The sequence below is a fragment of the Tripterygium wilfordii genome, chromosome 6, assembly GCF_013401445.1.
Source record: "Tripterygium wilfordii isolate XIE 37 chromosome 6, ASM1340144v1, whole genome shotgun sequence".
In the NCBI taxonomy this organism is placed as follows: domain Eukaryota; kingdom Viridiplantae; phylum Streptophyta; class Magnoliopsida; order Celastrales; family Celastraceae; genus Tripterygium; species Tripterygium wilfordii.
The window spans coordinates 1,326,294-1,339,294 of record NC_052237.1 but is presented as its reverse complement, the minus strand read 5'-3'; the positions used below and the strand labels follow the sequence as shown (position 1 = coordinate 1,339,294).

General features: G+C 36.3%; 1 protein-coding gene and 2 long non-coding RNA genes across 8 annotated transcripts; 2 read left to right on the top strand and 1 right to left on the bottom strand.

The window, feature by feature from the left end:
- Window positions 1-90: 90 nt before the first annotated feature.
- Window positions 91-1,933, top strand: LOC120000767. The gene is made up of 2 exons (XR_005468648.1): window positions 91-245; window positions 797-1,933. It is a non-coding gene; the product is annotated as an uncharacterized LOC120000767 (long non-coding RNA).
- Window positions 1,934-2,592: 659 nt separating this feature from the next.
- Window positions 2,593-5,395, bottom strand: LOC120001032 (homeobox-leucine zipper protein MERISTEM L1-like). Its single transcript, XM_038849247.1, has 8 exons — window positions 5,149-5,395; window positions 4,919-5,023; window positions 4,222-4,410; window positions 3,961-4,150; window positions 3,624-3,883; window positions 3,389-3,484; window positions 2,925-3,299; window positions 2,593-2,778 (listed from the first exon to the last, which is right to left on the bottom strand). The coding sequence occupies exons 1-7, from the start codon at window positions 5,386-5,388 to the stop codon at window positions 2,949-2,951; spliced, it is 1,431 nt and encodes a 476-aa protein (XP_038705175.1). The 5' UTR covers window positions 5,389-5,395; the 3' UTR covers window positions 2,593-2,778; window positions 2,925-2,948.
- A 2,012-nt stretch (window positions 5,396-7,407) lies between these two features.
- LOC119999483 lies at window positions 7,408-11,306 on the top strand. 6 transcript variants are annotated; one of them, XR_005468430.1, is made up of 7 exons: window positions 7,408-7,575; window positions 7,653-7,718; window positions 7,960-8,121; window positions 9,304-9,354; window positions 9,554-9,597; window positions 10,157-10,275; window positions 11,177-11,306. It is a non-coding gene; the product is annotated as an uncharacterized LOC119999483 (long non-coding RNA). The 6 variants fall into 6 exon arrangements; XR_005468427.1 differs by lacking the exon at window positions 7,960-8,121; XR_005468429.1 differs by lacking the exon at window positions 7,960-8,121 and having other exon boundaries at window positions 9,290-9,354.
- Window positions 11,307-13,001: the final 1,695 nt, after the last annotated feature.

Below are 13,001 nucleotides of genomic sequence, written 5' to 3'. Positions count from 1 at the left end.
ATATTTATAAGAATAATCATATATATATATACACATATTATTACATATTTATATAATATCATATATTTTCGGACAATTTGGCTACTATTGTAAGTTTGTGTCACAGTTTCGCGCAAGCTCAAGTTATGCTAGCTCTACCCATATAAGAAAGCTTCCCATCCATGGCGTACATGTTACTGTATGAACTGAGATAGCAAGTTGTAAAGTTAATTATAGAGGATTATGCTTTTCGGAATCTGCAACGGGTGAGTAATGTGATTGATCGGTACAACTGATACTGTATTAAGCATGAATTAGAAGACTATCTATGGTAAACTGACGTGTGTTTGAAACCCTTTAGTTAGTGTAGCTTGTGTTTCTGTTGAATGCTTATGTAAATGTGATAGAATTTTTCCGCAGGAACTTATTTTTCAATATGTCGGCTACCTGATATCTTAGGGTAAAACTGATTTTTCTGTTGTGAAAAACAGTGAATGTTTGGAACTGCAACCTAATAGACATCTGAAAGGAATCAGTAAACTTCATTGTTGAGGTTGCTTCATGTGACCTTAACGCCATGGATTCAAACAACTGAAATTCTGAAACAAACTCTCCACAGTGGGGTTATGGTTGTCTACATTTTTTCTCCCCAAGGAGCCTTGTGCAGAGTAGATTGTTCCCTTTCTTCCTTCATGGTGAAGCAGTAATTTTATTTCCATCGACGCTGTTGTTGGTAGTAATTAGATTGGCTATTACTTTTTTCCCCGTACTCTGTTTTAATTCTTTTCTGGAGTAATTCTCTTTGTTTGTTTTTTAGGCTTGTTTTGAAGGGAACCCATTTAAGACTATTCCAGGACCATTCAAACTATTCTGGCAATGCATGCGATCTAAGCCTGGGTATGTTCCAATCCTTTATGGTTTGATTTAGTTTATTTCTCCAATAAGTTATAGGAATTTTCTTGGCTTGAACGATTTGCATTAGGAAGAGTTGCCTTTTTTTGTTGAAAAGTTTTGGAAAGAAGGTTAAGTAACATTATTAAATTATCGTGAATTCTTGCTGCTAATGAGGATACAAAAATTACATAAAATTAACCAAAGTTGCCTTGTTTATCTTTTTTCGAACTCTTTCCTTTCTCCTGCTTGCTAGGGCATGAATCCTTCTGTGGCAAATAAAATTGGCATGGTCTGTTGGATGTCCAAACCAATCCTGTTCATCCTTTCTTGCCCTTGCTACTACCAACAAATTGGATATCATACCAATTTTGGTAGACCAAGCAGTGGCCTTTCCAGACGGTGGCATCAGCCCATGCAAAATCCCCAAAACACCAAGAAGGTACGGCGAATAAGTCATCAGCATCTTATCAGAAGCCTTGCCTGACCCTTTCACCTCTGCTAATACAGCAGCCTGAGAGAAAAATTTAAACTTCAGATAAGCCAAGTTGCTACAAGAAACATTTCAGTGTCCTAATACAGAAGTTTGATATGTTCATCTCTTTTCAAATTCTTTTCTTACACCTTGTTGCTAGGGTATGAAATCTGTTGCAATTAAAATCGGCATGGTCTGTTCTTTGAGTGTCTTCTTTCTAAAAAGTGCATAGGAACTTCTTGGTTTTCTACGAATGGATCACTTATACATTAGGTATTTGTAGCTGCTGCTTGTTTGTAAACTCTCTCTCTCGTTGTGCTGGGAGGAGCCAACAAAGCCGTTCTACTATCTGCAGTTTGATCCTCCAAAGAGAGAGGTGAAACTTGAATGACTCAACTTCCTTGATGCTTTTAGGACTTCTCTTTTTTCCTTTTCTGGATCGTCATGATCTTTAGTTTTGGTTTTATGCCACTATAACATTGTTCGGTTTTGCACACTGCTTTTATTCTGTCCTTTGTAGCAAATCGGCATCGTTTGCGGTAGGGGTCAGCTTATAATCATTAAAAAAAAGGGCTTAATTGGGCCTTAATTACAAGTGTTTCATTTGATGAATGTGGGCTTTGGGCCTTTGGTAATTTAGTGGGTTTTACTTTTAAGGGGCATGTTAACCCAATAACCCATGGGGTAGGCTGAATTGGTTCCTGCATTTCATGTAAACCCATGGATTGTAGCCATTGCACCTGGGTTGCGCCCAAAGGAAGAGATTACCATGATATTAAAAAAAAATTAAGGTGCATGTTTGTAAAATATTATCTCATTAATATTAGGTTAAATCTCTAATGTGTCGGTTGAATGTTTTTCATTGTCAACATGTTCTTCATGCTGGTAATTCTATTGCCCTCTCATTAGCTCATATGGCTAAGAATGGGGGTAGAAAGACAATTTGGCGGGGTGGATATCCATTGGAAATTGCATCCCTCATTGAAAGGGATCGTTGTTAAGATTTGTAATCCTTATTTCTGTTAATGGATTTTTTTTTTCCTCAAAAAAAAATTATATCATTAATCAACCAACATGTTACCTTAAATGTATAACTTAATCAATAAGCATTGAACATTAAAAATTATAAATGAACCAGACAGGTGGTTCGATTGGATTAGGCATGTGTGTTCAAGATTCAATTTCAATGAGAAGCAAATTTATCACTATTTCAAAAAATATATATAAACGAAGAAACCCGAAGAGCACCAAACATAAAGAAATCAGTCCATTTCTTCAAAAGTTCATAAATTTCTCAAAAAGGGAATCATGTCTACACCCACTGGTGTGCTCCAATAACAAAAACAAAAGCTAGGTAAACCACAAAAAAGGATTGAAACTGCATCCTCCCAATCTTATCTTCCCTCTTCTTATTCTTCATCAGTCCATATTGCCTGCAAGAATTCAACAGCGAAGTATGTGAATGAGTTGCCTAGTGATTCAAACTTGTTAAAGCAACAAGTCTTGCATGTTGTCATGCATTAGCAATATCTTCTATCTTCTCAAATAAGCAACAGTAATAAGATTGATTTGAACTTACCAATAACTGAAATTCAAAGCTCATTCATCCTCGCTTGACATGGAAGCCTTCGAAGATCTTTTCGATTGTTGACTCAATCAAATTGTTAATATTAGCAATTGAATTAAAATGACATTCTCCTGAAGAAACCAGTGAACTAACCAAAATCTGAAACCCAATGGTGATGAGGGATCCACCTCCATCACTTCCTCCACTACTCCCATCGGAGAAGATAGCAAACCCAGAAGGCAGAAGGGGCATCTTGTAAGGGTCTCCCCCGTCGCGCACTGTTTTCATCTCAGCCATATCAACCGGGGCATAGACAATAAAAGAACTCGTTCGGTCACTGCATGTCTCTTCCAAAACCAGTATGTTTGTCTGGCTTGAATTGGAATGCTACAAATTCCATGAACGATAGGTTAATTAATCAAATTGATTAGCTAATCAATCATGTTTAAACACTAAATTTGGATATTTGTACGTACATCCAATCGAAGTAGAGACACTCCATTGCCCGTACCCCTGCCGGTGGCAATGCGTGCCATTTCCTCCACACTTGCTCCATTTGATAAGATATCCCACTACAATATTAGCAAACGAACATATAAGTAGTATTAGGCATAATAGTTTCACAATTTGCATGCGATGCAAGTTATGTGAATTCAGAAATTAATGATGTGGAGATTAGACATGCAAGCTTATATATGTATATATATACACCTCACTACGGGAGTTCTTGTCGCGGAGGAAATCGTAAACCCTTTTCGGTGTGACAGGAATGTGAAAGAATGTTGCGGCGCATAAAACAAGCCCAGAAGGTTTTCCTGGATCATCTACAGTACTCTTTTGGACTGTGACCCTTACATTATCAATAACGAGACATTGAGAAGTACTAATACTGCACACTCCAGTACAGAAGCTAGCCATCATTCGCTCCGCGAGCTTCAGCATGCCCTTCCTCCCATCTTCACTTGTCATCGCTGTTTCATCTCCAAATTCAATGAAGAATTAGTAAAATGATACAAATCAAGTATCAGAGATTAATTAAGTTTATTACCAGAGACATCACTATCAGGAAGATTAATGTTTGTTGTCATGAGGATACTTGCAAGGCGTTCCGAGTGTCGATCTAGCGTAGCTACCCAGTGTTTGGCCACGAATACATGGCCAGAGCTGAGAAGCTGTTTGTACAGATCGTCAACACCTTCATCTAATTCTTGCACTTCAACATGTTCAACCCATGTAACCTAAACAATAGAATTCCATAATTATATTACAATGAAGAGTAAAAAATCGATAGTTCGAATATACTATATACCTTTGAGTAGCCACTGGTCATTTCTTGAATCAAACAGCCGGATGGCCTTCTATGGCACCTTGAAATTGGACTCTCCAGGGATACATCCACAACAGCCCAAGTTCCATCTTCATGTTTTTTACAGTACCTTAGGAAGTAACTCTCTCGAGTTGGTACAAATGGTGTAGGAACCTGATATTCTGCTGTCATCTACAAAAACAAAAACAAAAAAAGGTAATATTTACACATATAATGTGCATATATATACGTATGATTATTCTGATACTTGGTTTTTTAATTATCAATAACCATGTTAAAATAAGTCCTGTTGATGAATAATTCCAAGGCATAAATTAAATCAAGATCCATGTTAAAAACCTAACTATTTGTATATATGTAAGTTAATAAATCTGAAAAATTCTAGATCACAGTAATTTCATATATATATTAATACATATATAATAAAGATCTATACATATATATATGTGTGATTATTCTCATATTTAGTTTTTCAATTGATCAAAAAAACTCTAGATTCAAGTCCAGCATCTTCAAATTTTCGAATCAATATATATATGTCAAGATCTATATGAACACCTAATTATACGTTACAAAGTAAATTGAAAACAAGTTATTAAATGATATATAACGACAACTATTAAAACTATATGTTTAAGAGCTAGATATGAAATTCTGGATCAGTATATATATTATATACCACTTGCAACGCTCCATTGTAACTTTCCTCTTCTTCTCCTTTTGATATTATCTCCAAAGTCAGTGGGTTACTGACCATGCTAACAAACACAGTTGACCACTGATTCTGAAATCAAAATCACAAAATAAAATAAATTAATCAATTAGTCCTCATCCCAGTTCATTAGTCACACCCACCCAAAGTAAAAAAAAAAAACCCTAATTTCTCACCAAAATTAAACAAAACCTTACCACATCCATTAGAATCTCAACAAGGCTATTGCGTTTCATCATCACAACAGTATTTCCCCTTGAAGCCTCACGCTTAATCAAAGCATTAGGCTCCGAGCCGATCCGGTTAGGAAAAGCCTTAACGTACTCATCTTCATTGAGCGCAGGGCCTGAACCATCAAGGCTAGTGATCCACAATGGCTCACCTGTTTGAGCCATTTTGATTAGCTCCTCCATGGCTTCGAAAGCCAAATTGAACATCTTCGCATGCTTATCTGGATTTGCAGCTTCTCCACCTGCCATTGTTGGCCGTTACAAACACAGGTTAAGATCAATTGGAAGGCAACGAGATGAAGAAATTGTAAGTTGTTATGTTATCACAACAGGCTTTGGCAACCTATATATATATATAGTGATATACACACACTTTGCAGCAGTAGTGGGGCATTTGTCCAAATAGCTGGATTCTCTCAATGCCAATCCCAAACCCTGCTTTAGGCGCGTGTGGAGTACGCTAAATATATATTATTATATTCCTTTAATGGATTTTATTCTCTTTAAAATGAAAATAAAATAGTTCAAATAAAATGTTATTTGCTTACGAAACTACCAAAATAATTTCTTTATTTGTAACTTATAGGAATACTCACTTTCATAACAATGATCAGCATTTTCATCATCAAAGTTTTATCCTAAACTGATTACATGAATTTACAAGAGATTAAACCGGCATTCTTGGTCGGCCTCCTTTCTTTTCAAAATGGATTATATATATAGACATATGCATATGAATTTTCTTAATTTAAAAATCTCGTCTAATATATTTTTGAGATTTTTTAGCTATTGAGTATTATTTATAAATTTAATTTTATCGCTCGTGTGAAACAAAATATTTTTAGCGCGTGAATGCAGTTAAGTTTTAATGACGAAGTGTGAATTTTTTTTTAATTTAGCATATCCAACTCTTCTCTTCTCATGTTAATTAAATTGCGATCAAGGTTTTTTTTACCTATTTCATCTCATTCATCGATTTCATTATAATTGCACGCGTGAGATAAACAATTCTGTTTGACGAGTGAATAACCACTAAATTCTATAATTTAAGCGTCAAAGTTTCTCAATATATGCAACTTGTATTTGAATTTTCGGTAAAAATCGTTACCTTACATTGTTGGATTTAGCGGGACTTACATTTAAGATTATATAATTCCTACAATTTTTTTAAACATAATTGATCTCAAGTTGGTAGTGACATATTTTGCCAATTCGAAGTTTATAATCATGCATATTTCAACATGATATATCACTACTGTTGTATGCAAAATTTCTCCAAAACCCTAATTGTCCCCCATCAAGCATACCCTTTGAAAAACACCACTAATAATGTTTCATTTTGTATGATTTTAAAGGGCCATAAAGAATAAAGAATTGGAATCCAATTGGACCAAAGTCGTAAATTACAGGGTAGAGGCGCGTGCAATACACCTGAAATTGAAATGCTGTGATCATAATAATGTCCTCAACAAATTCTCAATCCAATTAATATATTTCCCTATGTACAGTGAGATTGACATCCGCCTATGTATGGAAATTTGTTTAATGTTAAATTGTTCTTATCTTCTCTCCTACTCACTATCCCTAAATATGGATGTGTCATAATTAATTCATCCAGAAGAGACTACACGTTTTTCGTGTAGTGAGAACATTAATATTAAACGAGCAATGCTTCATACCCAAATTTAAATCATCCAACCTCCAATACTATGACAGGTGTGATAGTCATTTATGAATTCTCTCAAAACACACATCTATTTTATCCCAAATTAATTTGAAGTATTATTAGTTGTTAAGTGGACTCTACATGTGTATTTATGATAAATGACTATTTAACATGTCACATAGATTTTAAGATAAAATGAGGGGGTCATGTAATAGAGATTACTCATCATTGAATATAAATACATATGTATAACCCATTTTACATCCAATACTCCAGATAAAAAAAGAGTTGCAAATTGGGTCTCAAACTCTCTTTCACGCAATGAAATTCCGTGTATATAAGGCTCAAATTAGAAGTTGAGCTTGCTTGGAATCTTGGATAGAGTAGGAGCTCGGTTTTTGGGATCCAATCGAGCGTCGGCCCAAACTCGTATTTGCTTTGAGTAGCTCGGTTTTTGGGCTCCAATCGAGTTCGTCCCAAACTCGCATTTCGACTGGCCATAATTATTTTCGAACAACGCTTAAATCAGTAGCAAGGCCCAACTGTTTTCACGCGAGACTCTTCCCGAAATGGCAAAGGCGTTATTAGTGTCCCCGTTGAAGGACCACATGAGAAACTAAAAGTGACCCGCGAAACCAGTTAATAGACATCTATTGGCACTTTTGACTTGAGACTTGAGAGGGAGGGAAAATTATTTTTGGATCTGCATCTCTCTCCTCCGCGATCTGGTTAGGGATCTCCTTGAAATTCTTGGATCTTAATTTATTTTGCGAATTATGCCTAATTTTCTTGAATTTGATTTTAGGTGCGCCGCGCGTGAAGGGGAAGAACTCTTTCACTCCGGATCTGCTTCTCTCTCCTCGGTGATCTGGTAGGGTTTTTCCCTTAAATTCTCGCATCTTTTTTCGTTTTAGTTTTTTTGGTTGAATTGATTCTTGGTCGGTTGAATTAGATGTTATGCATACAAACGAGGAGGAGAAAACTCGCTCTCCGTGATTCTTTTTTCGTTTTAGTTTTTTTGGTCGCTCTCTCGCCTCCGTGATTTCGTTAGGTTTTTGATTTCCTTATATTTCTTAAAATCCTAACCTCTTTTGGTTGAATTTCCGCTTAAGCGGTTGAATTTGATGTTAGGCGCGCAAAAGAGAAGGACAAAACTATTCTCTCCCATCGGTGATCTGGTTAGGGTTTAGATTTCCTTAATTTTCCTTAAAATCTAGCGATTTGGCAGGGAGAGACACGGACAGGTAGAGAAAATCGGCGAGAAATCTCTCTAGGTTCGTTTCTCTTCTCTCTCTTTCGCAAATGGATTACTCTCGGCAATCTCTGATCCCTAACCTTCCCCACTCTTCTTCCTCAGCGAGACTTTCTCTTTCGCTCTTAGCTGTGGACTCATGGCGGTTGCGTGTCTTGGCCTTGTAAATTGTAACATGCAAGTTTCTATAGTATTTTTTCGTATATCTCTTATTTTTCTGAGATGGACACCTAATTAGGTTAGGTTAGATCTATGAGTAGTTTTTTGGATTCAAATCTGTTTCTAGTTCTATCTGTGCAAATGCTTACGAGCTTGTGTCGTTCAGTGAATGTTGTTGATTACTTGGTTTACGAGTTCTTTTATAGAATAAATGCATAGACACTTTCATTTTTATATTAATGGTGCCCATCCTCTTTGTTGAAAAGATGTAACCAAAATTCTCTTAGGTTATGAATTGGGGTGAATTTCGCTGTTCAAGAACTTTCTGTAGTTGAAAGATCTGGTTTGTTAGACATTCATTAGTGATTGAACTCTGTTGCTGTGACTTTGTGATGTTATGTGTGACTTATTCAGTTATTTGAAATGTTAACTAGCCATTGCTATGTTTTAATGGTTAAAGATGGGAATCTATTGAACTATCGTCTTTGGCTAATTATTCTTTCTTACCATGTAGTTATAGTTCTTTGCTTTTTTGATATACGTGAAGTCTTGAACCTATTTGCTTTCATGCACATAGTTTTAACTTTGTGATAGTTTTGACCTTGCATCTGATCATCAATTGATTATACGAAAAGAAACAGCTGGTCAAATGGTTCAAATTGTTGTGATGCTTATGGGTAAAATGATTTGCACAATCCCAACTGTTACTTCAATTATCGTTCTTGTTTTTTTTTTGAATAGAAAAAATTTATTCAAGCACCAAAGGGGAGCAACCCACAACTACATCAAGGATGAGCAGTTAATAAGATCAAAAACATTTCTAGGGAAAGACAGACTCCAGAATTTTAGACAATCAAACCAGTTTTCAATAAAAAAGTCTAGGGAGGAATCCTTATTTTCAAAGATTCTGTTGTTCCTTTCTTTCCAAATCAGCCACATAACAATACATCCTTGAATTCTGTTGGATTTTTTATTGCATATTTGCCCTCTGATATTTGTTTTCTAGAAATTTCCATAAACATTTTCGTTAGGTTTTCTTTTCCAGATTGACCATACATTTTACAAGAGGATCTCATCTGCTTTGGAGCAAATCAAGGTATTGTACTTGGTTGGCATACTCTGCTGAGATGATTACTAATGTTGTTTTCTGCCTATTTGAGGCAGTTAAGGTTTGAGTACAAACTCAGCCTGGTTTTGCTAGGAGTGTTGTGAACAGACTTCCCAACTTTTTCTGTGAGATTGCAATTATGTTACTTATATGTGATATGTTTTTCAAGTTCTACTAATTTTTTTAGGTTCTACAAAGGCCTTGTTCCTCTCGTGTTGCGTTTGATTCCATGTATGTTGCAAATTTTTTCTGTTATATATTCATTTATTTGTGGATGCTGTTAATAGCAATATTTGTCTCCTGATGTGTAATACTTTTAAGTGTTGCTTATGTTTTTTTTTTTTTTCAAATGTGATTCCATCATCTACAATATGCTTCTTCTACTGTGTGTATTAGTATATTTTAAAATGTTTTTTAGAAGCATGTAGTTTTTGAACTTAGTGCTGCTTTGTTACATAAGAGTGATGAATGCATTTTTTATTTGTTTTGAATTAGTATAGTGCAAAATGGCGACACTCAAGACCCTCTCCAAAGTGATTCGTTTACAAAGCTAGAACTAGCTACTATTCAGTAACCTGTAGTTGCACTTTGCCCTATAGTAACTAACTAACTACCAAAAAATACGAAAGCTGGTGAAATTTGTTGCTAGGTATAAATCTGTGTGTCTATACCAGAAGCATATAATGTTTTTTTTTTTGTAAATGTAATGGTTCAGCTTGAGTAGTCCCTTGTGCTTCTCAATGAATTGATTATTCTTTTGTTGTTTGAAATTTTCTTCTATACTCGGAAGCTGAGAAACAGCGAGCAGGTGTCTACAACATTCGTGATTCATCCCAGTGCTTATGACTTTTGTTCATGTTTATCATATAAGGACTCGGTTATGTTGTGATCCTCTCCTTGTTGTGTCAGGTAACATGTTATTCCTCTGTCCGTACTGTGCCTCAATATGCATTGTAGTTTCTTTGACTTTACTGTGCTGGATACTGTTTAGTTTGTCAATTGTATGCAATCTTTATTTTAATAGGCATGGTTACTGCAACCTCTAGAGTTTGGCGATAGCCTTATAATAAGTCGAGAGGTATTAGAGTCCACATATAGCATTGGGTTCCTCCTCTTCTTGTTTCCCCTTTCCTCATTCTCATCCTTTTCTTATCGGTAAATTGGTTTTGTTGGACATTTGTCATGCTGGGGCTAAGATTTCAAATTTACCTACTCAGGGCCTACATCTTTTATGTCTTGATGTGGAATATGAATTTCTTAAGCTAGGTTTTGAGCGAGGTTTGAGTTCAAGAATATGGTCATTCTTACGGCTATGCCAAGTGTCACATGGACAGAAGTTTCAATTGGGTTTCTGTTGGTCCTCTGTATTCTCCATGCACCTTGTTCAAATTAGCAACTTGCTCTGCATGGTCTGTGCTGCTAGATTACTCGATTATAGGGAGAGGAAAAAAGGGCTTTGTTTTCAAGCAACACGGATTCTTGCTACATATAACTTTATGTGTGAGATGCCGTTTGCTTGAATAGTAATATTTATTTGGTAATGCGCTTACTCTGTGTTCGGCCATTTTCTTCAGGTGTAAGCTATAACCTGTTCTCTATCCATGATATGCTAGTTCTAGTTGTTGCTTGTAATTCTATGATAGAATACCCTCTGACGGCATACAAGTTCATATAATTTGAGAAAATTTAGGGCTGATATGCATGCATGCTATCCCTAACCAAAGGACCCATGGAGCAGACGTCCCCTTTTGTATTGTGAGCTTTCTGGAAATTCACAATTCCTTCTCTGTTTTCTTATTTACTCTTACAGGTGCTCAGCGGGGTATCCATGATGCATTCCAAGTTTTTGCGGGTCTGTAAGTTTTTTCCCACATTGACAATTATTTAGTTTTTATGGTTTACTTTTGACCTTAATTAATCCACGAACTTCACTTCTCAAATCGGCTGTGACCAATTAATTGCGCAAGAATTTATCTGGACGAATTAATTAACATTAATGAGCACAAACAAATTACTTAGAGAATTCATGCCCTCCAGGCGTGGTACTAATGCCCAACTTAAGTTGTTTTATATCAATATGTTTTGAACCAAGGAAAATGATAATGAGCACTCCTAGGGCACTACATTAGGATAAAATTTGGAATATGAAAAAATGTATTTGAAGTTTAAAAAAATTTAGGTGAGACACTTATTATGATATCTTATAGTCAATTTTTAATCGGTGCTTTCAGGTCAATCGTTATGAATACCTTAAATCTTAAATCTTAAACTAAATAGTTGAGTTAAGGCCAGAGAAACTGAGTAATCACACATTAAATATGCCGAGTACTAAGCCCTCGGTTCTGAGGACCAATGGATATCGTCTTCGGCAGAACTTAATTTGTTGAAATTAAGCATTTGATAGGGCTCGAGAAACAGATTGGTATATCGCCCAACGTAGGTAAGGTTAAATCTCAACTAATTGTTTTAAGCCCGTCCATGTATCGGATATGGGCTTTTGTCCCGACTAATTTGGGCCACTTACGAATTGGGCATCAGTTAAAACCCAACAGACATAAGCTATTCCCCAAACCTGTTGGGCCGCGAAATTGGGACTTAGTTATAGGCAACCAAAATGATGAGTTTATGGTCCAACACTTTTGGGGTTAGGCATCAATTAAATCCAAAAAGATTTGGCTTGTCCTTAGATAAAGCTTAACAAAAATACAAGTGTCATTGGGCTAAATATTTACGAATTTGGGCTTCAGATAAAGCCTAAGCCCACGTACTTAGGAAATGGGGTCTCAAATTAATGCCAACATAAAGTTACGGCCTATATGCTTACAAAATTGGGCCTCAAATAAAGCCCAATAAAAAGATTCAGGCCTATTGGGCCAAATATTTACAAAATGGGCCTAATTGAAGCCTAACAAAAAGTTACAGCCCAATTACCCACTTGTCTACTCTCGCAAAGGAGGATGATTCCATTGGGAAAGCAACCCATTGGTTTTGTGGCCATTTGAGGCCCAACAAATAGGTACGGGCCTATTGGGCCCAATATTTACAAATTGGGCCTAATTGAACCCAACAAAAAGTTACTGCCCAATTTGAGGCCCAACGAATAGATACAGGCCTATTGGGCCAAATACAAATTTGGGCCCCAAATAAAGCCAGACCCAGAGATGCGGGCCTCGGGGCCTGTACAAAAAGTTACTAGCCCAATTTGAGGCCCAACAAAAAAGATAATGGCTTATTAGTCCAAATACTTCAAAGGTTGGGATTCAAATAAAGCCCAACAACAAGATATAGACCTATCGGGCCAAAGACTTCCCAATGTATGGGCCTATTGAGCCAAAGATAAAACCAAACGAAAAGACATGGGCTGTTGACCAAACCGATTGGGCCAAACATTCCTAAATTTAGCTGCAATTAAAGCCCAACCGAATGTTATTTACTTTGGCCCAACATACGCAGCCCACCTCCAAATTAAGTTCAGTGATAATAGGCTTTCGACCGACCTCATTATATTTACTAGTGACTTCGGCTAGAGCCAGTTAATTTAAATGAGTCCATTACGGGCCTCAGATAAAGCCGACAGAAAAGATATGGGCTTCGGCCCATCAAGCAAAGGCAGAATAAAGTTCAGTGACAATGGG